Raw genomic sequence first — 27,256 nt, forward strand, 5'->3', positions numbered from 1 at the left:
TCAGACAGGTATGATGATCCAGGAAGGTGACCAGTGCCAGTGACTGGACAAGCTCTGGACCCATGATGGACAAGTTAGAGTAATAGTTATAGGAAAGCTGAGCCATTGAAAAAGACCCAAGCAACCCACCCAAGGCATGTTTGGTAATTTATTGAGCCAGGGAGAAATCTGCTTGCTATAAATGTCCAAAGAAGGCCAGAAAATTTTAGAGAAATAGAGATGATGAGTTAAAAAGAAAATGGACATTTTAGTTTTCGGTTGTTTTGTTACATTTATGGAAGTTTGATGGGGGAAAAAATTCAACATTAAAAACATTCTGTGATAGTTAAAGAAAATCTAAACCAAAAATATTTCCTTCTCAGGGTTTTAAACACACTCACACACACACCCAAACACAGTCCACATCAATCCTTTGAATTCCGTGCTTAAAATGAGACTGATTGCCTAATATTAATAACAGTAATAATAACAATAACTTTTATTATATTACTTACTTTACTTATACCATATAATTTAAGCTTCAAAAAATGCCACTATGATAAGTGTTATTAACACTTTACAGACGAGGAAATTGAAGCACAGAGGGAGAAAATAACTTGGCCAAAGTCACCTAGCCTAAATGTCATAAACTGGACTTTGTAAACAATCTGAGTTCAGAATCAAGGGGCCTGACTCTATGCTACACTGCCTAGTGTGTGGTTAGCACATCCTGGTCCAAGAAGGATCACCACACATCTTTATCATGTGCTCCACACAACACACACAGACATCAATTTGAGAAAATGCTCAAATAACTCCTTCAGTTAAGAATTCCTGCCTCACACAGTTCTGCTGTGAAAATCTCCATCTGTGCCTTGTCTTTTCCAGTGTTCCTTCTGCAGTCCCTTCCAGAAGCAGAATTTTCTGTGAATATTCAATTTCTACCTCTTGCTACTTAGTGCATTTTCCTTTCTGTCAACAAGTCTGGTGCACTTCTAGCTATGGTTCTTGTCTCTAATGTGTTACACGAGTCTTCCAATCAGTTCTTCTAGTTCCATTTGTAACACTGCATTGGTCATATTCAGAGGGTGGACACAGGGCACGTGGCCTTCCGGAAGCACTGATAGACTCAGAGGAGTGACGGGGAATGTACTTCCTATAATCACAGTAATACGGAAAAGCATCAACCTGCCAAGGAGAGTACGAGTTTGTAAAAATAATGTAATGAAGGTAGATGATTGAAAGAGAATATAGAACTGTGGAAATTGTTGGTAGTAGTAATGAAAAGAAAATTATTTTAAATGATTATTCTTAATTGTTTTCATCCCAAATAATTTCACAGCTATTGTAAATTTACCTAGTCTTCTTTGGATATTCATAGCTGACGTATTTCTCCTTTTATTTACTACATACTGGACGCTGTTATTGAAATACTTATTATTTAAAACTAATGCAGACATAAATAATTGTGATTCTGTAGGAGGAAAATTAAAAACGAGTTGGAGAATTTAGAGGTAACAGTACAAATTATCTCAATAATCCTTAATACAGAAACTGTATGTATTGTCTTCATATTCATTTTACGACATTTGCTAAAAATATAAAGAGTTTATTGCTATTGCCATAGGTGAGTAAAGACTTCAATATCCTGCTAAGGATTCTTGTGCAAGTTTTAAGTTCGGAGTGATTTTATTAGGTAGGACATGCTTAATGCTGCGTTTAAACAACCACTGCAGGAAATGATTGCTTTTAGCAGATGGTCAAATTATACTTATTCTCACAGAAAATTAATGATAAAGTCAATGACTTTTGTCTGTCAATTGCTGGTGAAAATGCATGAAAGTAATCCAGACGCAAGATATCAATCAACTGGGAGTCAATTCAGAAGCTTTCGATTTTTATACCAATGGATTTCTCAGACAACAATTGTCTCAGGGTTGCTGCAGTAGGGGCTTGTGCAGTAGGGAGAGAAGATTCTGTTTAGGTGCCTGTTTCTCCTATTCTAATGCTGAATATTTGTGAGGGCATTTCAAACCTCCAAGTTGTAGTTTATATATGTCTTCTTCATTTTGAATTGTATCTCATGATGATTTACATATTTATCTACTTATTTATATAAACAAATCAATATATTTATAAATTGAAGTAAATTGCATTTTGGAAGTCTTTGTTCCTTTTGTCTTTCCTAGAAGACAAGGCAGTAGGTGGTGGAGACTAATGATACAGTTTTCTTTAGTGGTTGTAGATTTGGGCTCATGGGGAAACACTGTGTGTTGTGCACATTTGTAACAGTGTTGGGGACCTCACTGCTGCCTGGCTCATAGAGAAATTCCCCGCTGTGTCTGCTCAGTTCCCTGTTGGTGTAGGGGCAAAATTCTTTCAAGTGTCCATCTCTACTCAAGGTGTCCAAGACCCTGATAAAGCTCTTTTCCTCATGCCTTTGAAGTGCCTCTAGCTGTTCACTGATGAGGTGTCCCAGCTGATGAGTCAGTAGAAGAGACAACACTGGAAGATAACTTATCCTATGAGTCTCTGCCTCTTCTCCTGGGCCTCATGATGGAAATTTTGGTTCTCGTTCTCCTTTCTACTTGAAAGGTTTTTGACCCTTTAGTCAAATGATCTTCTCCCTTTCTCTCAGGGCGTGTCTTCAGCCTGAAAGGGAAAAAACCTACTCCTTGGATTTCTTTGAACTTTTATTTCCCTCTGTGTTAAGAGTAGACTGGGAAAGGAAAATTGTCCTTGAGATAAAATTAAAGAAAAGAAGAGAAGTGAAATTCACTGAAAGCAACCAGATTAATCTTTTATGATATCAACTACTACATGTGTATTAGCATTTTACATAACCTACAACATAAAAATATACATGTACCTGTAAAAAGTCTACAGCTGATACTTATGTAACTTAATTTTGATGATTTAGAAGAAACTTCAAAGTTTGTAGTATCTCAGTTACATTAAGAACATTAAATGGCAGAGAGATAGGGTTGAAAGTAAACTGACCTTATTATCATGAAATCTAACTCATAAAAATTTTTTACTATTAGTCAACTTGTTTATAATTTATATACTTCTCTTTATAAGATGAAGTTTGCAGAAAAATTATTCTGATTGAATTTCAGGTTTGGTTCTATTTTACTATAGTAAATATTTCCTACCTTGTATGCAACGATTTAAGAGCATGGACAATGACAGAGTTAGTAAAAAGATCTTCGATTTCTGTTGAGCTTCAGCTTATTTTCTTTTTTACAAATGTGCCTCTCTGGTGAAGTTCAATAATTCCCAGAACAGTAGAATGTTGTATATCATGTCTGTGAATTCTGTTTTCATGTAACACAACCTACTAGGGAGAGAAGGTTTTTAGAAGACTGTCAAAATATCTGGCCGTTGATAGAGTTAAATTTATGTTTGCTAAAGGAAAGTAGAATCTTGAAATATTAGAGTAGAAGGTTAGTTAGAAAACTCTTTCATCTAGGTGAGAAAACATGAGGTCCATAAAGCTTAAATCAACCTCATATCTGGCACTGAGTTACATGTACATATACGCATTTGTATGTGAGTGTGTATATATATATATATATATATGTATGTATATTCTAAATTACATAATTTAAGTAATGTATATATTCTAAATCATTATAATATATTATTTTTTAAACAGTTCAGTTATTTTACTAGTGACAAATGTTTAAATGTTCAATAATTTTTGAAGTATCTTTTGTTATTAAAATTCATTCCATTGAAATGACAACTTGAAATGTAAAATCCTATGCCAATGTATAATTCTCTTATTTGCATTTAAATAGGGCTTGGAGAAGGACCATACATGCTGGCAAGTTATGGGCAGAGTGGCCTTGTTCTGGGGGCCAATATAAGCAGTAAAAGCGTTTTCTCTTTGCCAAGAAGTAGTATTCATGGCAATATATTTTTTAGTTTTATGATCACTCCAGGTCTTTTCAAAGAGAAAGCATCATGTAAGTATAATTTCCAATGGAAAATAAGAATTTAGTTTTCCATTTACCTTTTTTTCATTTATTCATTCACTAAATATTAATTTGGGATCTAATATGTTTATGGCATTTTTCTAGGTGCCCTAAAAGATATAAAGTGAGACACTGGTACCTCCTATCTCTTTTGTATATGAAATCATTTCTTTGTGTATCTATTGGCATATGGATGTTAGAATTGCCATTGTTTGATTGAGTTTTCGGTCCCAAATAAAGCACAGCTTAAATTTTCACAGCATTAATCACAGAACTTAATTTGAAATTTTTGAAAAATAGTCCACTGATAGCTAACATTTGAAGGAATTTAACACCAGATTAAAGTAAAAAAAAATTGTGATTTGACATCAAAGAAGTCAAACATGAAGAGCATAAATCAGAGTCTAGACAGTTGTTGAGACTGTTATCCTTCTGTGGCCTTGTCTCTCCTGGTGTCTGGCCCATGCTTACTGGTTTGCACCTGCAGATCTGTAGTGATCATATCCCCTCGGCACCTGTTCTGACTGGTGGTGGTTGTCCTCTTCTGATCTGATATGCTCAGGCTACAGAGTTACTCTACTAGCCCTCCTTAGAACCGTGCATGGTGTGTTGTATAAGCTTAGGAAATATTTCTGGAATGAATGAATCCAACTTAACTTTCGCTTATTCTGAGAAATCTCCTGATTCTCTAGTTAGAATAAATTGCTTCTTTCTTGTAAAGAGAGCTCCTTTAGTTCTTTTCAATCTGTGAAAACACCCATTGCACACAGAAGTTCTAATTTATGTGTTATATATTTTTTCTCTTATAAAGATTTCTTTTATTCTTATTTGCATCTTCCAGTGGTCAGCAGAGGGACTTGCAAGTTTAGGACACAATAAATGCCTTTGGAATAATATATTGGATTTGAGAGATTTCTTCATTGTATGATTTACAATAATTAATGCATTTAATAGAAAAATTCTAGTGGATTTAAAGAAACTAAGACCTAAAGAAATTAAGGCCGAAGAAATTAAATCCAAAAATCTCAATTAAAAAATTTTTATACCATGGGATTTACAAACATAAGGGAAACATTTAAAGCATGTCACAAAAAAGGATGACACTTCTTAAATTCTGTAGTTGTTTGTTAGCCATTTGATCATCTATTGGGGAATAGACAACTGTGTTGAGCAAATAGTCTTTTCTTAATGCAGTAAAATCACTTGCAAGATCATTTGCTCATTGAGAACCCAGTGATATTGAAATGCAGTGCCATGCCTAAATTGATCTGTTTCTCTTTCTCTTATTGTTTTCTATCATCTGGCTTAGCCATTTGTAGATTGCATGCATTTGAAAATGTTAAAGCCTACAAGTACAAATATATATCCAATTCATCATTCAATTACATGTATGAAAGTGTACGTTCTGGGGTCCTAAATTGATATCTCTTTTTTTCCCCAAGGACATGATACATTATTTAAAAAATAGAACTCATCAAAGACTGATTTTTTTTTTGGAGCTGTCACTTATTCATTTCATTAAAATACTTCCTTTTCTTTGAAATCTTATACTTCATTTCTGAAATTGTTGAGATTGGTGTTAATTATGTATGGCAATTGCTCAGGTCTATTTTTGTCAACTTTATAAATGAGTTTTATAATCCCACTGTTGACTATCTGCTTTCTCCAGAGAACCCAGGGGTTGTCAAACACTCTGCTCTATCTTTTACAGCACTGGCACTTGTTTCCTTGGAATCTGCTGAAAGGCCAAACTACTTTCTCTATGTCCATGATGATGACACTCTGAGTCTGGAACTGTGGAAAGCAAATTCAGCCTTTCATCAGAGAGCCACATTTTTCCACCATCAGGGCCTCTGGATTCCTGGTTACAGTGCATTTGAGCTATATAGCAAGAAAGGATTTTTCATCATACTCACAGATTCTAGTATCAAAGCATCAAAATATGATGATTCTGAAGAATTTAAACGTTCAAGTAGCTTCAGCATAGAAGGTATGCTGAATAGATAATTCAAAAGGAGAATAGATAATTTACATAATGGCAGAATATTTATCAGGTTTTGATTTTTAAGTCATTCTTAATGGAGTATAAGTGGATAGAGTTGTATGACACTCCTTAAGTAAGTTTCTTAACCTCTCTGTCCTTCAGTTTATGCATCTGTAAAATGAGAGAACAATACCTACTTTATAGGATATTGAGTTACATAAATTAATTGGTAAAATGCTTAGAACAGCCTTAAATAATGTTATGTTTAATTGTTGCCCCAGTTGTTACTCTCAGTGCTTTCTGGACTCTGGAACTAGAGCTCACCCATGTCTCATGGGTGTCTAGTGTTTCCATGTACTTTTTGTTTCCTAGAAGACAACTTCTCAGTAACCTGATTCCTAATGATAAAGACAACATATTTATCTCTGTCTTTTGAATAGTAGGGTGTCCGGTTCCACAGACTTCTAGATTTCCCTGGTTCAGTAGAAGCCTGTTCTTATTTCTAGGGATCCTTATAGTTCTACAGCTATTGAATTTTCTGAATTTCAGAGAGGATCCTCATCCAGTGTGTAAAAGTTATGCTTTATTTTCAAAACCTAGGAGTTTGATATCTGCCTTGGTCTCCAAAAAAATTGTTTCATTCTAACCAACTCTCTAAATCAGTCTAAGGGAGCTAGTCACTTGCCTTTCTTGTTGTGGATAAATTTCTATAAATCAAGAGAGTCTGGATTTTAGAGAATTCAAATTGAGCCACAAATTTTTGTCTGTTGAATAGGGTTCCTATATTCATGAGAAAAGAGTCAATGACATGTCTATACAACATTCTATAGAGAGATGTGATAATTTTACTTGAATTTCCTTCAGAGTTGAACTTTACAAGCTCTGTTTCCCCTACAATCTAGAAATCTGCTCCATTAGCACCAGACCTACTGGCCCCACCTGAGCTTTGAACAACTGCAGCCAAAGGCATCATCAGAGTCTCAGAAGCTTATCTTTGCAGGCTTCCTAAATCTGGAAACTCTAGGGGTCTACTCTAGTCTTAGAACTAATCTTCTCCCAGAACTCATGATCCCAGTAACCCAGGACTAGCACTTATTCTACTATTTAGATGCATAGAGACCTTCCAGAAAGTCTTATTTTCCTTCCCATACCTTGGAACTGAATTCTGTATCCAGATTGCAAGAAACATAACCTTTCCCCTGAATGTTCTCCCATATGGAGCTCTCCTCCTCAGAGATAGTTTTGGGCTGCAGCAGGAGGACTGATCTGTGATGTGAGAAGGGGAGTGTATGAGCAGAGTTTGAAGGAGAAAAATCTTCAGTCAAGGGAGGTTGGATAACGGCAAACATGTATTATTAAAATCCATTCATTTATTTTTTTGTCATAAAAAAATACTTACCTTCTACAAGGCAATATGCTAAGTTCTCTGAGAAGAACAAAGATGGAGTGTTGTCTCTAGGTCTGATGTCAGGAAACATGTCTTTGGGCTTGCCATTTTCCTAATTGCTTGAACTCAGCAAGCCGCTTGCTTCTCTGAGCCTCAAGTTCTTCATTTGTAAAATGGAAACAATATCTACTCAACAGGGTTGTTGCAAGGATAAAATAGAATAACGGACAAAACATTACTTTGCAAAATATAAAATTCCAAACAGGTGTTTGGTGTTATTATGATATGCAGATCAATGAGAGCCCACTACACAGAAAGAAAGGAAGATTGAGAATTTTCCTTTGCCTCCTCCAACACTTTGCTTTTTTACATCTTTGGAATATAGACTAACATTTAGATATTCAACCTGAGCATGAAATGCTTTGATCACAAAGCAATTACAGGGCATTTTTTTTTTTTTTTTACCAGCCCTGTCTTTCCCAACGCATTATGGTCAAAGAGGAGTCAAACTTTAGAAGAGTTACTATCGTAAATCACTATTTTTCAAGCTGTACATTAAAAATATACATAATCTAAACTTAATTTTTTTCCCCAGAAATCCAGGCAATAGTGCCTTACAGGAGGATGTGTGAATGGAGATATGAACCTTGTGCCACTCCCTGTTTTAAAACGTGTAGTGACCCTGAAGCACTAGTGTGTAAATTTCTTCCACCGTAAGTCACGTTTAACTATTCAGTGAGCAAATTCCAGCATTAGCAGATTTGGCTCTCAGTGAATGTTTTTAGATTAAAAAACATTCTCAAGAATAATTTGTATCTGATATATGTGTGTATATATGTGTATATATATTGTATGTATATATATATATATATACACACACACACACACACACACATATATACTCATTCATGAATTTATTTCATTTTATTCAAGCAGTAGTTACTGAGAGTCTGCTATATGTGCTATGTGCCAGGAATTCTTCTAGCTGCCAGGGACATAGTACTGAACAAAACAGATGAAGTTATCTGGCCTTAGGTAGCTTACATTTTGGTGCATTCAGGCAGAGAATAAACAAATAAAAATGTAAATATATAATGCAATATATTGTTAGATGGTGATATGTATTATGGAGAAAAATAAAGGAAGATAGGGGAGACCGTGTGTGTGTTTGCTAATTAATATAGGCTGGTTAGGGAAAAACATGCTGACGAGGTGGCATCTGCTCAGAGAGCTGAAGGAAGGGAGGGAACTGGCCGCTGGATATCTGGGGAAAGAGCCTTTCAATCTGAGAACAGTGCAAAGGTCCTGGGGTAGGAATGTATTTGAGGATAAATGAGGCCAGATATTTGGAGCAAAGTGAACAAAACTGAGAGAGGTGGGAGATGAGACTAGAGAATCATAGTGGTATGCAAATCATATGGGACCTTGTAGCCCATTGTGAGGACTTTGTCTTTTTCTCTGAGTAATGTCCTGGTGTATTTTCGGCACAGGAGCGACACGATCTGACTTGTGTTTTAAAAAGTTTACTTTGGCTCTTGTATTGAGTGTTGGGGAGGGGAAGCACAAGGGCAGAACTGGTTGGTAATACAGATAAGACAGGAAGGAGAATTGATTGAGGAGGTTGCTAGCCCTGGAGGTTAGAAGTGAACAGATTCTGGGTATATTTTGCACTCGGGCTGCTGATGGATTTCATATCAATTGTGAGAGAAAGAGAAGTTCAGAACCCCAGTTTGAGTCTCAGCAATTTGCAGGTTTCAGGACCCTATGAAATTGCCACTTTTGTGGTCAAAATTGGTCAAATATAAGCAAATTCAAACGACTCAGTTTAATGGAAGGGCTGAGTTACCTCTGACGGGGGTAAGGACGACGTTGGGAGGAGCCGTCTGGAGGACAAGTCAGGAGTTTGGTTTTGAGGATTTTAAATTTGAAACTGAAAATTGTTCACTCAATTTGGCAATCTGGAGAATGAGAAGAGGCAAAATGAAGCAGAGAATGTAAACACCTTTTTTTTTTGTTTTTAAAGGAGTTTTGCTGTAAGAGGAGAGGAATGGAACATTAGTAGGAGGAAATATTTTTAAGAGTCATTTTACTTTAGGCATTTATGAGCTTCTATTCTACGACAAACACTGGCGTTACAGACGGTCTTGGGCGTGTGAACGAATGAGATGCAGCCCCTCTTTCAGGGAGCTCCGCGTCTTTAGGAAGAAGACAGAAACAAAAGCAGACAGTGACAATACAGCGGAAAGAGGACTAGAGGAATAACAACAACCATTATCAGGTTTATGTATTCACAGCATGACTATAGAATAGGTAATCTCATTATTCCCATTTCAGAGGAGAAAATCAACCGAGGCACAGAGACATTACACAGTTTGCCCCAGGTCACACAGTTTGTAGGCAGAGCCAGGGTTTGAGCTACTACACCCTGGTGGGTAACAAGTGCTGTGGGAGCAGAGAGAAGGAAATGATATTTCTGTTTATTTTCTTGAAAATAAGAACAACCGATTCTTTCTGGAAAGGAGATATCTTCACCATTCACTTGGACCCCTCACACTCACACAACTATCTCCTTTCCCTCACGTAGCCGTTAGGAGTGGGGGAAAAAATTGGGCCCCTTAGTGAGGAGCAAGAAAGGAAAGGAAGGAAGGAAGAGCAAAGACCATGACTGGCCCTGGTGCTGGGGAGGAAATGGAGCTATATTTTGAAGTGGCATTTGGCTAGTTTATTACTTCCTGTGGCGTACTCAGTCTTGGAGGTGGTTGAATCCAGATTCTCAATGCCTCCATTGTTCGGTCTGTAGCTGTCCTGAAGTTTCCTTTTTGGTATGGTCAGGACACAGAGAAGAGCGTCAGGATGGAATTTCACCCCGCCAAGCTGTTTTTCATCTCTGCCTTCATCACTATCTCCTTTCTACTTCTCCTCGTCCCCTGCACCCAGGCGCCTAATTATTGCTCCTCCTCATACTTGAAGCCCTGAGGGGGCACTCAAGTACTGAGCTGGGGCTTTAACAAAGCCCTGTACCCCTCCTCCAAGTCCCCAACAGAACCACCACCCTCGTTCTAGACGATTGCAGTTTCTGGCACATAGCAAGTGTTAAAAATAAAAATATCTAGTGGAAATGAGAACTTTTATGAGAAAAGATGCCAACTAGCGTGCTGTAGAGCCCATATGTAAATAGAGTTATTCCTATTATGTATTATACCTATCATAAGAACTGTTCTGCATCTGAGGCATTATATTTGCCAGTCAGAAGTTGAGTAGATTACCAACAGTATGACAAAATAAACAGGAACCTACTATGTGCCACCATGGAGTCATTTTAAAAGAATAAGTTACTGATTTTGGAAAATATTTTAAGAGGATGGCTGTGCTTTTGACTTGCATGAAACAATTGCAAATAATTAAGTTAATGATTCAGCATAAAAATGATGTTTATTTAATTTAACAGTAATCAACTGGCCCTAGTCTTTTCAGCAATCTAGTAACTCTAGCTTTTCTTTTCTGCCTGAGAGTTTACAGTAGAACAGGAATATCATATACTGGTTAAAGTTTTATGGTTCAAGTTCATTTTATGAAATAAAGAATTGGTCACATAGGCTGAGCTGTTTATGTTTAAAAAGATCGTTAGTATACAAGAGGTGGCTAAGTGGGTTTCATGTTGAAAGGGAAATTAGCTTTTCTTGGTTTTTAAAGTGTCTGGATGCCCTTCCATGAACAAGCGGCCTCTGGTGGCAACACTTACTCTAGTGTCAAGTTCCTTTCCATCCTGCATTGGAAAGAGGCCTTGAGTATTTTTAGTACAAATTCTTTGCTTTACAGATGAGACAATTGGAATTGTTTTTTGTTGTCATCATTGTTTTGGGGTTTTTTTGGTGAGGAAGATTGGCCCTGAGTGAACATCTGTTGCCAATATTCCTCTTTTTTTTCCCTTCCAAAAGCCCCAGTATACAGCTGTATCTCCTAGTTGTAGGTCATTCTAGTTCTTCTATGTGGGATGCTGCCACAGCATGGCTTGATAAACGGTGCATAGGTCCATGCCCAGGATCTGAACCAGCGAACCCCAGGCAACTGAAACAGAGCACGTGAACTAAGCAACTCGGCCAAGGGGCCAGCTCCTGGAAATGTTTTAAAATATTAAAAATATTCTTATAGCTGACTAGGGTATTTGAGAGGCAGATAAGCAAGCCTTTTTATAACAACGCATAAATTGTTGAGAATGGTGCATCAATTCTCTCTAGTATGTATGAGTCTAATAATTGGTTGTACATGAAGGATTACATTTATTTCCTTTGAATCAGAATAAATTGGACTCTGATTTCATTGTGTCTGATTCATTCACTGTGATTTCATAAAATGAGTTCACGTAATGGAGTGTAGTAAGTGGAGCATTCCTTAGTGCTTAACAAGGAGAAGAGAAGAATTTTAGGAAAAATATATCTTAGTTGCATGTATTAAATGCAGTGTATCTTTTCTATTTTAAGCTTTTTTCACTTTGATTTCTTTTTCATGTGAAGGGTTGAAGGATGCTTGCCTTACTGCCCCAAAAATATGATCTTTGATGAAGTCACCCTCAAATGTGTTTATCCAGGAGACTGTAAGTGTGAATCTTATTTAATTTATTCTGAAAAGAGGAACTCAAATATTTTTTTCTCTCTGACGACAAGTGGTTATAAATGGAAGTTGTAGACAGACAATAAACTTTCGTGAGATTCTTCTTTAACATCCTTTTCATAGTTTTTGGTTCCTAATTCCTTTCTAAACCATGTAAATCTTCCCTCTAACATTCCTCCTTCATTCTCTCTCCCAAAACATTTTCCTCGAAGCTGAAGATCCCTGTGTGAACTATGTGGGCCTCACTTTAAGCAAACAAATTAAGGGAGAGTATCTGTGTTTCTTTGTAGGCATACCTCTGATTCCTACAGAGCCAGCAGCAGTGCCACCAGGTAAGCCATCTCTACCCATGTTTACAGGAATTGTTACAATTCTAGTCACTAAAATTAGCATTATGTAATTTAAGTCTTGGCACACTTGTAGCAGCTGCTGGTATTGGTAGCATCCCATCTACTAGGGAACCCAGCAGTTGCTTTGGTTTCATAAGCAGCTCTTCACCAGCTCAGCAAGCTACAGTTTCTGAATGGCTTCTGCATTTGGTCCACTCCTTTATCCATTTTAATTGGTATAAATAATGACAACTCCTCTCACATTTTCTCCTAGAGTTTAGGCTTTACTGAATCTTGCTTAAATTTTCACAGTGATTAAGTTGACTTTAAAGAGTGTTAACACAAATGAAGTCATCCTCTGAGAGCTTCCCTCCTGCTTCCTGGGTTCTGCTCCAGCTTCTGTAGTAGGCATCTGGGCTCATGACCCCGCTTCCCTCCCTCACTGTGAAACTTGCCTCAGGAAAGGATTTAATAAATCCACTCGCAGCAAGGCTTGGAAAACTTAATGTATGATTTCTCCAGAGATTATAATTTAGAAAAGTTCAGATTTTTATTCTTCAATTTATTTGACAAGTTTTAATTGTGTGTCAACTCTGCTATGCCCTGTCCTGCCATTAGGGAGAGGAAGGGAGAATGGTGAGCAAGTTATAGCCCCAACCCTAAAACAGCTGATAGTCCATAGGCTATTGTGATATTACAATAGGGACAAGCACAGGCAGTGAACAGGAAGGGCTTATGCTTATTTTGGAAGTGATCTCAGATGGGGAACAGAGGGTAGGAGTTGGGTAGCCTGGGAGACGGAGGAAGTGTTTTCCAGCCAGAAGGGGATGCAGGTGCAAAAGCCTGGAACTGAGAGAGAATGTGTCACACAGAAGGACTTCAAGCAGGTCAGTGCATCTCGGGCATGTAGTGTGAAGGGAATTGCATGAAGAGATGGAGTGGAAGAGATTATCAAAGGCCAGATCACAAAGGGTCCATGGTAAGAAACTTGGATTTTTATTCTGAAGGCAATGGTGAATCATTGAAGGATTTTAATGAGTCCTGAGACATCATCAAAATAAATAGCCTCGCTACAACCATCACTGTTACCACTACTCTTATTAGCCACCATTTGTGGAGTACTTACTATATGCCAGGCATTGGGCTAAGCACTCTACATACATTTTATCCTTATAAGAACTCTATGAGAGGGGTATTGTTGTTACCCTTGCAGAGATGAGGAATGACTCTACAGCTGTGAAATTTTAGGCATCAGTGAATTTAAAACAGTTTAAAGCATATTTTGGGAGTGGTTAGAGGTCCTTTCCCTGAATAACACTGCACACCCTAACACCTAGGGCATAGACTGTTAATTCTTCTAAGTGCTGCTGTCTACTTTTAATTCTCTGATATCCCCTCAAATCAATATTCAATATATATTTCAAACATCTGAAACTATTGAAACCACCACAGTCTAAATGTAAGGAATATGGATTATACTTCATGACCCTCGGGAATAAGAAAACTACCCTGAAAGTAAAGCAATTTTTATTTGTAGATGACGTGCTGTTGTCTATAGATCATTCTAAGGATGCCACTCAAACCTGTTAGCACTAATAAATAAGCAAATAATAAATCAGTAAAGTTGCACAATATAAGACCAATGTACAAAAATCAATCGTGTTTCTATTTTCTAACAATGAACAATCTAAAAATGAAATGAAGAAAGCAATTCCATTTACCGTAGCATCAAAAAAGAATAAAATCTTTGGGAGTATATTTAGCAAAAGAAGCATAGGGCTTATACAATGAAAACTACAAAATATGATTGAAAGAATTAAGAAGATCAAAATAAATGGAAAGACATCCCATGTTCATGGCAGAGTTAATATTGTTAAGGTGACAATACTCTCAAATTGATTTACAGATTTAATGCAATCCCTATCAAAATCCCAGTTACTTCCTGGCAGAAATTGACAAATTGACCCTAAATTCATATGGAAATGCGAGGAAGCTGGAATAGCCAAAACAATCTTGAAAAAGAAGAACAAAGTTGTAGGACTCACTCTTTCCAATTTCAAAACTTACTACAAAGTTATAGTTATAAAAACAGCTTGACTGTTACAATTCTACACCCACACAATGCTTATAACCTTTTGACAATTTTGAGAAAACAATGTATTCCTTTTCTGCTAAGACCACTTTATCGCCCAGTGGTCAGAATTTTCCATGACTCTGTGCTTGTTTTGGGCTAGAACTTTGTCTCCTTTTTCTTTGCTTAAACATTTATGATGATTGGAATGAAGATATTTAAGTCTGTAAAAATATCATATTCTCTAGAAGATGTAGTATCTAATATATCATGAACACTGCTCATAGGACCAAGGAATGGGCATTTTTGTTCTACTTTATTCTGTAAGTTAGAAACTATAAGATAAGTACAAAATGAAGGTTATTTATAGAATTTATTTAACTAAAAAAGTAAAAGTTTTCTCTTATGTCATTGCAGTAGGTTGAATAATGTCTCCCTCCAAAGATGTCCACATCTTAATCCCCAGAATTTGTGAATATGGGACCTTACGTGCTAAAGGGACTTTGCAGAAATGAGGATGATAAGGTGGAGAAATTGTCCTGGATTATCCATGTGGGCTCAGTGTAACAACAAGGGTCCTTATAAGAGAGAAGAGGGTCAGAGTCAGAGAAGGTGACATGCCCACAGAATAAACAGAGAGAGAGAAAGAGAGAGAGATTTGAAGATGTTATGCTGTGGCTTTGAAGACAGAGGAAGGACCATGGGCCAAAGTATTCGAGTTGGAAAAATCAAGGAAACAGATTCTCCTGTAGAGCATCCAGAAGGAAACAGCCCTGCTTGGTTTTAGGATTTCTGACTCCCCAAACCACAAGATAACAATTTAGTGATGGTTAAAGCCACTAAATTGTATTAATTTGTTACAGAAGCAACCAGAAACTAAGACAGTCATTCCTAAACAGTATCAGTGATGGATACTGCAATTACAGCTAGACAGAATTTCAGGCGTTCATTTTGCCTCTTCTTGAGTCCTTCAGACTTTGGATATTTTAGAGATACTTTTAGCACTAACAAAAAGCTGGAAGGTGCCTTACAAATGTATTTACCAGTTGAATTTTCCCTTTCCGTGGATCACTCCTTCACCACATCCACCAACTGGGGTCTCCACGTGGTCTGCAGCACCGTCTGGTCTGCTTCCAAGGAGCATATTCTAGAGATTCACCAAGGAAAATGAATCAGACTCACTACTTATTTAAAAAGTGCAACAAAATTTGTAAGTCCTGAGCAATCTTTAGTGATATCATTTGTCATAACAATTGTCAAAACAATTGTGTTGACACCATCAAGATAATGAAGATGTTTATAGAATTGTGATTAAAAGCCAGTGCTCTGGAATCAGAATTCTTGAATTCAAATTCTGCCTCCGATGCTTACCAGCTTACCTCTCTACACCTTAGTCTGCTTATCTGTAAAATGACAATAGTATATTATCTACTTCACAGGGGTTTCGTGAGGATTAAGTGAAATAATCCATATAAAATTTCTTAGCATGGTTCCTACCACATGTGAATTCCATACATGACAGATACCATTCCGCTAATGGAAAGGACGTCTTCGTTTCTAACAGGTCCAGAAGTGACCACCCCATCAGATTTCACGGTGCTTGACATGCTCACACCGACAACAGGTTTGGAATGTGAGGTATGACTGGGTCATCTCTTCAGCTTTTGTCATTTCCTTATAGTGTCTGTTTAAGTTTCCGTATCACTATCCAAATGCTATTAAACTTATTTTTGTATGCTTTCTAGTCCTTCTTTGCCAAAAGATATTAAGAAATAAGCATGACCTTTTAACAGTTGTATTTTCTTAACTGATTCAGATATTTCCTATTAATTAGATTCTGGTCACACTAAGAAAAACAAATACAAATGAAGTCTTAAGTGTGATTCTTTAATAATAATAAAATATGATAATAATGAAGCATAATTCAATTTATTAATTTGATTATTAATTTAATAAAATAATTAATTTAATAATAATAATTGTGTCATTCTTTAGTAATAATTATTTATAATAAAAAATTATCCAACCTGTGATTCTCTATAAGTCAAGCATTCAAAAATATTTATTAAGCAGCTACTATATGCTAGGCACTCTGAGGATGACAAAGATACATTGGTAAGTGAAAAAGGTAAGGTCTTTGAACCCCTGAGTTAGTAATTTTCTTGGCTGAGACGTGAGCAGATATCTCTTTACTCCAAATTTGCCATTTGTTCTGAGAAACTGATTATTTATTTAGTCAATATTTATTTAGTACCATTTCTGGCTGGAAACTATTCAGATACCATGGATAAAATAATATAAAAGCAGGCAAAAATTCCTGCCTTTATGGAGTTTATTTTCTAGTGAAGGTTGTATGACAGCCAATAAGCAAAATAAATTACTAAGTTATATAAAATGCTAGAGTTTGATGCTCAGAAGAAAAATAAAACTATTTTCAAGGAGATGATTAGAAAATCCTCACTCATAAATTGACTTTAGAGCAAAAGATCTGAAGGCATTGAGAGAGAGTGATGCAGAGAACCAGGGCAACAGAGTTTCATGCAGAGGGAGCAGCAAGTGCAAAGGCCCTGAGGTGAGAAGATCCTTAACATCTTAAAAGAATAATAAGGAGGCCATTGAGTAAGGAAGGAATAAAACTGTGGGAAATAGATCATGTAAGGCCTTGTGGATGATTGTAAAGGCTGTGGATTTTATTCTAAATGACACAGGTAGAAAAGGGATATTTTTGAGCAGAAGAATTATGTGGTCTGATTTGTTTCAGGATCATTTTAGCTGCTGTGTTGAGAGTAGGTGTAAAGAGACAATAGAACTAGTTAGGAGGCTATTGTAGGAATTTAGGCGAGAGGAGGGTGGCCTGGACCAGGTGATAGCAGTGGAGATGGTGAGAAATGCCTGAATTCTGGATATATTTCGAAGGTAGAGGTCGTAGAATTTGCTGAAGGATTAGATTGGAGTGTGAGTGAAAGAGAGCCATCAAGGATTCTAAGACTTTGTCTTGAGTGACTGAAGGATAAAGTTGGCATTAAGCAGGATGGGAAATTGTGGGAAGTGAGGGTCTGGGGTGGGTATAACCAAGAGTTCGGTTTTGCCCTGTAAAGATTGTGATTCCTCTTAGACATCAAAAAGCTGTGGATATACAGATCTGGTGGACATAAATAGAGTTTAGGGAAAAGGCCAAGCTAAGAGGAAGTTTTGGGAATTCTCAGTGTATAAGTGGTATTTAGTGTGATGAGGCTGGATGAGATCGCACAAGGAGTGCAGACGGAAAAGAGAGGAGGCCACTACAACTGTAATAGACTGAGAAACAGAGACGAACTTGCAGAGGATGTTAATCAGTGAAATAGGAGAAAACAGGAGATCGCGAGTCATCTGGAAGGCAAGGAAAGAAAAGACTTTAAGGAAGATGGAGTAATACGCTGTAGTGAGTATATTAGTAGGTCAGGTAAGGGGAGGTCTTATACTTGATCACTGGATTTAGTGATGTAGTGTTCGTCGGTGACCTTGTTGAAGATCATTTCAGTAGGGTGGAAGGTATAGATTCTTTTAGGTGGTTTAGATGTTGTTATAGGGGCTCTAGTTTTCTTCAGTTATTTTCATTTTTCTGGTTAAACGGAAAGCAACATCGATACCTGACAGTTGATGCAACTTTTACACTGAAACTTTTGGAAAACTGACCTTGATTATTTGCCTATCTTTGGCTCTTAAATTCCCAAGTGCCCGCTTAATAGTCTCACCATTTAGAAAATTATTTAACCTTCCTTCACTTTGTTTTTTTTAAATCACATCTAGCATTGAGATAATAGAAACTGAGCCCCAAAATTTAAGGAGAAGTAAACGAAATAAGCTACTTCATCAGTGCATGGCATATAATAGCTGCTAAATTGATGTTAATTTTTCTGCCTCCATCCCTTGAGGTGCATCATAGTTCAGGGGTAGAGAGCACAGAATCCAACAACCTAGGTGTCCATCGACAGATGAATGGATAAAGACATATATGTATATACACACACAATGGATAATTATTTGGCCATAAAAAATGAGTAAATCTTGCCATTTGCAATAACATGGATGAAACTTGAGGACATTATACTAAATGAAATGTCAGACAGAGAAAGATAAGTACTGTATAATCTCACTTTTATGTAGAACCTAAAAAACAAACCATAAAACAACCAAACACATAGAAAAAGAGATAAAATTTGTGGTTACCAGAGGTGGGTGGTAGGGGGAGATGAAAGTGAAGGGAGGTAGCCAAAAGGTACAAACTTCCAGTTACAAGATAAAGAAATACTAGGGATGTAATGTGCAACATGACTATAGTTAACACAGCTGTGGGATATATAGGAAAGTTGTTAGGAGAAGAGGTCCTAAGAGTTCTCCCCACAAGGAAAAACCTTTTTATTTCTTTTTTTTCTTTTTCTTTTTATTGTATCTATATCAGATAGATGCTAACTAAACTTATTGCAGTAATCGTTTTTTTTATGTAAGTCAAACCATTATGCTGTATACCTTAAACTTATACAGTAATCTATGTCAATTATATCTTAACAAAACTGGAAAAAATAAAATTGAAATTAAAAAGACAAAAAGATCACAGATTCCAGAGTAGCAATGTCTGAGCTTAAATTTGACTCTGCTGCCTGCTAGCTATGGGACTGGGGGCACGTTGCTTTGACCTTCATCCTGATTTCCTCCTCTGTGAAATAGGAGAAAATAGTAGTACCCACCATGGAGGGTTGTTGTGGGAATGAAATGGGTTAATTAGAACAATGTCTAGAACATAATAAGTTGTATAAATGTTTATCATTGCTATACTTATTACCATAATTTAAATAGAATGCAATTTAGAAACTGTGAAAAACCTACCACTTATTTATTTTGTTTATCTAGATGTATGTGAGTTATATATAAAAATCAATTTATAATGACTCTATACAGGTGCTGTCAAAGTGTTCTCACATATGAATTTCTAATGAAATATTCGAATTGTATTAAGTTGCAATTTTTCTAACTGACATTAACAGAAGTTAAAATCATATACTAGCTTTGAACAACATAATATGAAAGGTTGACTGCAACAGTATAAGTCTGCTTCCAAAACACTGATCTAGACAATTTAGGACAAGATTTCAGTTTGCTCAGATGTCTGAGCATATGGGCAATTCTGAAATCTGATCAATATTACAGTAAATCTTCAATGGAGTCCATACCGAGTATTTTAGAGAGGTTACATCAAAGAAAGTTGTAGTGAAATTTTAATTGTTTATTTTTCAAAAGCTTTCATATTTAGAAAATGTGCATTATAGGCAATGTGAATGGGAAATTAAAAAATAATTGAAAGCGTTAGTTCAAAATGGAAAAAGCCCACTAATTTTCTTTTTTTATTAACAGCCTCAACAATTTGATCCTGTTTATAATTGTAGCCAATATATATGCCTTAATATGGAATGGAAGCTGTTCAACTGGTCTCTCAATTGCCCGAAGGACTTGGTGATGCCTGACTGTGGTTTCCGGGGAAGACCCGTTCAGGTGAACAGGGATATCTGCTGCCCTGAGTGGGAATGTCCTTGTAAGTGTGTATTTCTTACACGGCAATCAATTTCCAAACAGAGGGAGGTGCTTGTTTTTTTGAACCGATCACCTCATCAAGCCAAAGTTGATGTTGAGCTTTCTTCGTTTGATTTATGATTTTCATTCCCAGTATGTAACTTTTAGAGTTGCTTCTTGTCAAACATAATAACACTAATTTAAAAGATTTTTTTAGCGGTGTAATTATTACTGCAAATACAAATAATTAGTTAATAGACTAAATCCACTCTTGACCATTTTTTTTAGGTCGGTGTTCCATGTTGTCAGAGCTGAGCATTATCACATTTGATGGCAACAATGCTGCTTTATATAGTATGGCTTCTTATATCTTAGTCAGAATTCCTGGGGAAATTGTAATTGCTCATATTGAAAAATGTGCCATGAATCAGGTAGGTCATAATCCACTCTTTTGTCATTTCTTCATATTCTATAGCTGAGACACCTTACAACGTTAGATATTCTCAGAGCAAGAAGGGGCTCAAGAGCTCGCTGAGATTTATCTTTCAGTACTTAAAACAAAAATGTTTCATGCGAATGTATTAGAAGTATGTAATATTTATCCAAATACTGTTTTTAAAACTCGAGTAATACATTTCTTTCAAAAGTGTCTTTCTGTTTACTTTTTTTTCAGAATGGAAACTCATTTAAAAAGCTAGTGAGTATTTGCAAAGTGTTTAGTAAATTCCTTCTGTTTATTGCTAAAATTATGTTTAACTCCATAAAGTTTTAACTTTTTTTCCAAATTAAGGCTTCCTCTGGAAGAATGTCTGGACTTTGTTTTAAGAAGTTAAATTTGACAACATCTGTACATAAAGTACTTGTCAATCGGGCAGCAAGAAAGGTAGGAATATAAAGTTAAGAATATCCTCACATTAGAAGAAATTAAGAAATTATAGAAGTACAATTATGTCCAAAAAGAGAGAAAATTAAACATTATTAGTGGAGTTTCATTGCTATTGTGACTCATCCTTCTTTTCACAGACAGTCTAAAAATGCGTGTCGTGATATTATATTCCTGCTTCCATAATGTGCCAACTGTTGCAAATATTTCTCCCCTTGTGAGGTTTACTGTAACGGCCATGTTAAATATGTTAAAACCCTCTCAGATAACCTGAGCGGCCAGGCTTATTAGTGTCACGGTTAACGTTAGTGTTTCGAATTAGACAAAGTGGAAAGGATGTGAAAAAGAGGGTTCATAAGGTTGAAAAGTGTAGTTGCCAAGAATACCAGAAAGGAGACCAATGAGAGAAGAACAGATGGAAGGAGCAGTTTTGAAATATTGATGTCATAGATTTTTCAGTGAATAAGTGATAGCTAAAATAGGAAAAAAATGAAGGAATATTTAACTTTATTGAAATAAACTGAAGAAGAGCAGTGCATTACAAAAAAAGTTGGAAAGGAGTCATTTGGGTTTACAAGTAAAACCTTTAACCCAAGGAATGTATGTTTACCAGATAAGAGTAAGTTTTAATCTGGATGCTTCACTCGGATATAAATGGTTCTCTCAAAAATGTAAGAAAATAATGTGCAAAGATTTTGTTCAAAATGGCTGAGATATTCTATGCTTTCTGGAGCACAGATAGATTCTAGACTGGAAACAATATTAAAATGAGCCTAAAATATAGTAAGGTGTTGGAAAGTTTAATTTTAAGTAAAACATGAAATATGTGAATGATATACTTTTTTGGATGATAGTATTTGTTTAAACTTTTGATTTTGGTGAGGTTGATATATTAACAGGAAGTGGATGGGAAATAAATTTAAACTCAAACCTGGTCAATGCTATTATTATGAGCATTTGGGCAAAAGGGCTTATTTTTGGCCTCAACTAAACTCATCACTGGTCATGTATTCAGTTAAAAACTTATTAATTTAGAAAATCATTTTGTGAGAGTTTGCATGATAAGATGACACAGGTCCTGACCTCAAGTAACCTGTAGTTGCGTGTGGGGAGCATAAATGCCATTATCTGCCAATTAAAAGGCAATAGGAAGTGACAGAGTTATGACCAAGATATCACGGAAACAGAGATAAGTGTCATTTAATGCAGTTTTTAGGAGGGTCAAATAGGTATTTTTGGAGGAGGTGACACCTAACATAAATCTTAAAGAATGAGTAGAAATTAACCAGGCTAAGAGGAAGGAGGTTTCAGCCCGAGGGCAGAACCATGAGAAAGATATAAAGATGAGAAATTGGATGGTTGGTCGGGTATAACTTTGAGAAATTTACTGCTAGTTACAGCTCATGGTTGCATGTCATTGTCATTATTTAAAGCACTGTTTTTCAAACTATAAGCCTTGGACTGCCTCCATTAGTTTTGCCAAGAGTACGTGCTAAAATTATAGAGTCTAGAATGCAATCCAAACCTAGGAGGTAGAATTGCTGGGAATCTTAATCTTTCCCAAGCTTGACAGAGGATGGTTATGGATGTTACAGTTAAACAAACACTGATTTAGAAGATCAAAGAAAGAATCTAGATTAAAGAAAACATCCTGAAAATGCCTGTATTATCTTAAATTCATCATAGGAGATAATGGTATAATCAACATGTATTGGGGAAACAGACAGAAAAGCATACATAACATAGAAGAAAGTAAAGTTTTAAAGAAAATAAAGGACAATTTAGAACAAATACTGAATATAACAAATTCAGTAAATAAATACTGAATACGTAAATGCTGAATATAACAAATACTGAATATAGCAAGACACAGCAAAGGAACAATAAAAGAGTTAGAAGTTATGAGAGGCTGCAGCAGCCACAGAGAATAAACTTTTAAAAATTAAAAAAACTAGTCTATATTAAATCAGAAGAAATGGAGTAAACCAAATTCACCTAATTTTAAGGAGTGTGTATTTAAGCATAAATGTTTTTCTAGCTGATGTAAGTGCGCTATGTCATTTTAGGTGGAAGTGGATTCTGTCGTTGTGCCTCTGCCCTTTTCAAAGCAAGAGCTGTCCATAGAGGATTCTGGCTCCATGTATGTGATTACTACTCCAGCCGGACTGATCATCAAGTGGGCTCATCTCACAGGCATTGCAGACATTCATTTTGGCTTTCGATTTAACTTGTCATCCTACACAGAAGGACTTTGTGGTGAGCACAGCTCTTCAAATCTCGATTTCTTCTAACTTCATTTTTCCTGTTCACATTACACCATTTTAGCCCATCTTGCCCTAGTTTTTGGATTTGGGAAGTGATGTTAACTTTCAGTTCCCCATGTGAATACCAAAGGAAGCGATGGCTTTCAATCAATGGGCTAAAAAACAAGAAATAACAGTTGAGTTTGGGTATTTTATGGAAATAAATATATGCTTACCACGATTTCTATAGTACTGTTTGTATTCCCACCAGCTCATCTTCATTAAGCATTAATGAAATATCAGGTATTATTTTGCATACTTTTAACTCATCTAATTCTAAGAATAGCCTTAATAAGTAGGCACTAGTATTAATTTATAAGTGATAAAAATGAGGCATAGAAAGATTAAAAAGACAAATAACTTTGTTTCTTCCTTATATTTTTTTAAAGTTTGAAATCAAGGAAAACCTGATTTCAAGTTCAGTCATCTTGAAAGTTATGTACAAGGAACGCAATGTTCTGAATATTGGTCTCAGTTTTGTTCTTAAGTGTAAAACTCCCATGTGCCTTTACGCTTAGGTTTAATACCACACTGTGTTACATGGATGCATAGTTATGAGCCAATGGAAAGGAATTAATAATCTGTCTATGTATATAAAGAAATAAAAGGATGCTACTGGCTCTGCCGTCTGCTGGAACGTTGAGCAGAGCTATCCCCTTTCTGGCTCTGTGCTCTGAAGTGCGCATCAGTTTCCTCATCTTTCAAACGGGAATAGTAATATCTACCTTCAAGACTGTTGTTAGAATTGAATGTGAAAGTTAATGTAAAACACTTAACATGTTGCTTAATACACACAGTCGATAAATGTTAGCTTAGTACAAAGATACCTATTTTCACCTCACTAAATATTAATTGAGCAAAAGTTTGTGGACACCTTCTGAGTGTCCTTGGCCTCAACAAATTATGTGAAATACCCAAACTTCTTGTTTAAAAATGTAACCCATTTAGTGGAAAGTTTGGCTAAAATGGTTTACATATTTCCTTGCCTGTTTGAAGTATGCTAAACATAGCACAACCTTCTATGGTGACTTAAGGTTATCATTGTGGAAATAGTTATTATTGTATACACACTATCAAGTATACATCATAACTCAATAGTTGCTATTGAGTAAGAAACAAGAGACTTTGGGAATGCATATTTTCTCCTCTGAGTTATCACTTCTGTATGCCATGATTTCTGTTTGATTTTCGTGCTTTTTTTCCTTTCTCCTCCTTTACTGCCAGCTCATGCTTTTATGGAGACAGACACTCTGCTAACTGAATTCTTAAGTAATCGCTGGAGAGAAGGGGCCAGGGTCACCTTTCTGCTAACCGAAAGTTATCCCCAAACTTCATGACCAGTAGGAGAGGGGAGGTTTGTTGAAGGGAAATCTGGGTGCTGTTGGGACTACTAGCCTGGGTGCTGACCAATAAAGTTGTAGTATGACCCGAACTGAGCATGGATATCAGAATGGGAGGTCAATATTGATACCTCGTTCTAGATAACACAGTCAAGTCTGCAGGGGTGGTGGCTGGAGTTGCAATGGAAACATATTTTGCTAGCAATTAACCTTTCTCCAGAAGAGTTTAGACTTTAAAAAATAGTAGCTGCTTTACAGTATAGCTCACTTAACTTGAGTTTTGTTTTTGTTTTTGTTCTTTTGCACGGCACTCAGTCCCCTGAATGTACAAGGGTGGGGCAACTAAGGCAGCATCAGCCTTTATTGATCTTGACATAACTACTTGAGGATTAAGATGTGATATTTTCAAAAAGTTTTTAACTCATATCTTTTACAGCTGTGGACCTTGGGAATTAAAAAATACAATGTCTTAAAGTAGGGTGGGATTTAGGTAAGGTATGATCAGGGTGCTAGGTCCATTTGTCTGTACTTCCCTTGGCTCTGCAGTCCACTAGAAGTGTAAGCTCCATCCTCAGTCCAGCCTTCCTCAAGGAAACTAGAGGCTGTAGCAAATCAAAGCATCATAAGCCATCAAGAGGTTATGTCATCCCAAAGAAGGGAGGTTGTCTATGTGCTAGATTTCCTAGGTCAGATTATGAGTTTGGCAATGGTTGTCCTACTGTTGAGTGAATCTATGTGTCTAGGTGACTGCCATGAGCTGACTGGTTTATGCCTGGATTACCTGTAACAATTGTTAATGCAAAGGAGTAAAGATTACCTTTTATGCCAATCAGGGCCCTCTCCTGGAGTGGTGTCATGCTCTAGGTGACAGAGCAGGGACAGTTTCCAAAAAGAGAAATGTAACATTTTCAGGCAAGGTTTTCCTGAGGGAATGGGTGCTTGGGAGGCGATCACCAAATGTCCACTATTCTGGGGAGTATTTTGGCGAGCTTAAAAACTAGGTCTTAAATTAGAAATTAGAGGTAAGTGTGGAAGAATGTAGGAGCAGAATCAATCTTCTCTTTCTTCATCTTCTATGATCTTTTCACATATTTTGACTTCTAGGATCGTGGTTTCTTTCTTATCTGGTTAAGACAGTTCCATGCTATTTTATCAAAGAATCAGATACATAGTTTTAAAAATTCATCAATGTTAAAGTCAAGGGGCATAAATTTAGCATCTCATTCAGTAAATAATTCATTCATTTTAAATCAATTATTAAGATGATTTATTGCTGCTGCCTACATTCGGTTTAAGTGAAATATTTTTCCCTCTAAATGTCATATATCTTTCCAGGAACTTGCAATGAAGATCCAGATGATGACCTCAGGATGCAAAATGGCACAATTATTACGAATATGGAAGACATAGAATTATTTATTGAGAGCTGGGAAATTGAGAAATCATTTGAAGTAACAATGAGAAGACCTGTTAGGAATTGTACTGAGCACAATTGCAGCCACTGCATTGAGTTATTAAATAGAAAAGGTTTCATTCCATGCCACGATAAAGTAAGTCGAAAGCAGCCATAAATAAGAACCATCATGTTAGACATGTTGACAGTAAAAGCCAATAAATTCCTGTTCTCGCCGTGATGTTCTTCTACTGAGAATGGTTATCCTCAACAGTCTGTCAGTGTGCTTTGGAATTCAGAATCAGTTACTGTCTATAGACTTACAGCGACAGGAGGGTTAATTATTTTTTTCTCCGCTGTTTTTTCAGAAGTATATCTACAGCTTTCAAGAAAAATGAAATTCATCCTATGAATAAATGCTTCTTGGAGAGAGAGATCGGTGTCGCTTGATAACCCAGTATAGAAACCATGACAGTGACGGTTTAATCAGTTCTCTGTGAGCCTGGCCTCTTAAGTGGATACTTGTATAGAACCTGTCACATATTCAATTTAATCGTTCTTCATTACTCTCTAACTTTAGGTGACTAGTAGATATTTTAAGTAATCTAGGTTATTAAAAAGTGATCTCTTATCAGGGACAAAGGACAGACAAATACAGCATTTCATGAATCATTTGATGCAAAGTTAATGAGCATCTGGCACCATCTAGGCACTGTTCCACTCCTGTGATAAAAAGATAAATAAGACCCTCCTCTTGCCCTACAGAGTCTAGTGGGAAGGGAAGATGTGAAAAAACACATCACAATATACAATATGGAGGGGCATAGGAGCCCATGTTTGGAGAAGACTTCCCAGAGTTTTAGGCATTTGAATTACTTAGAAGGATGAGTTTGCCAGAGAGAAGAGGGAGGAAGGGAGACCTAGGCAGAGAAAATCACATGTGCAAGAGCAAGTTTGCTGTAAAAGGCCGTGTGAGGAAAACACCGAAAGAGTTTAGTGCAGGATATACAGAGGGCAAGAGTCTGGGCAGGAGAGGGAGGGAATTGTTGCAGCAGGAAGGGGTCCCGGTGAAGGATGTTCCGTGTAGACTCCATAGTTCTCAGCCTGCCCTGCGGTTCCCTGGCGGAAAAGGCAAAGGGTGCCTTTCATCATGGGCTGAAAATGGTGGATCTTTCTGGAGTTTCAGTTTTACTTGGAGATTTGGAAGCAAATCTGCTCTAAATGTTTACATTTTTAAATGCATGTATGTAAAAATGGGAAAAAAAGCAAATACTTTAAAACTCATTTCAGTGTCATTTTAAACTGTCTTTTTAAAGCATAATGATTTTTGAAAACTGCATTTTTAACTGGCAACTTGGAAGGGTTGATTAAATCAGGAGTTTTCAGTTTGACTATTCAAAGCATGTGAGGCAACACAAGATACCATCTAATCCGCGACAGCCCCAGCTT

At 36.5% G+C, this 27,256-nt stretch overlaps 1 protein-coding gene across 5 annotated transcripts in view; it reads left to right on the plus strand.

Annotated features, from left to right (window-relative positions):
• OTOGL (otogelin like) overlaps nucleotides 1-27,256 on the plus strand; it is a 172,905-nt gene that overhangs the window by 117,837 nt on the left and 27,812 nt on the right. For all 5 annotated transcript variants that reach the window (XR_011534854.1, XR_011534856.1, XM_070600665.1 and 2 more), the window contains 12 exons: nucleotides 3,783-3,950; nucleotides 5,671-5,949; nucleotides 7,926-8,043; nucleotides 11,845-11,924; nucleotides 12,232-12,273; nucleotides 15,906-15,979; nucleotides 19,733-19,910; nucleotides 20,177-20,319; nucleotides 20,562-20,585; nucleotides 20,679-20,771; nucleotides 22,838-23,027; nucleotides 25,750-25,964. Coding sequence is in view for 3 of the 5 variants with exons in the window: in XM_070600665.1 (XP_070456766.1) it covers nucleotides 3,783-3,950; nucleotides 5,671-5,949; nucleotides 7,926-8,043; nucleotides 11,845-11,924; nucleotides 12,232-12,273; nucleotides 15,906-15,979; nucleotides 19,733-19,910; nucleotides 20,177-20,319; nucleotides 20,562-20,585; nucleotides 20,679-20,771; nucleotides 22,838-23,027; nucleotides 25,750-25,964 (1,604 nt within the window). In the remaining 2 variants the exon portion in view is untranslated. The remainder of the gene's footprint in view (nucleotides 1-3,782; nucleotides 3,951-5,670; nucleotides 5,950-7,925; nucleotides 8,044-11,844; nucleotides 11,925-12,231; nucleotides 12,274-15,905; nucleotides 15,980-19,732; nucleotides 19,911-20,176; nucleotides 20,320-20,561; nucleotides 20,586-20,678; nucleotides 20,772-22,837; nucleotides 23,028-25,749; nucleotides 25,965-27,256) is intronic.

This window comes from Equus przewalskii, chromosome 29 (genome assembly GCF_037783145.1).
Source record: "Equus przewalskii isolate Varuska chromosome 29, EquPr2, whole genome shotgun sequence".
Lineage (NCBI taxonomy): Eukaryota > Metazoa > Chordata > Mammalia > Perissodactyla > Equidae > Equus > Equus przewalskii.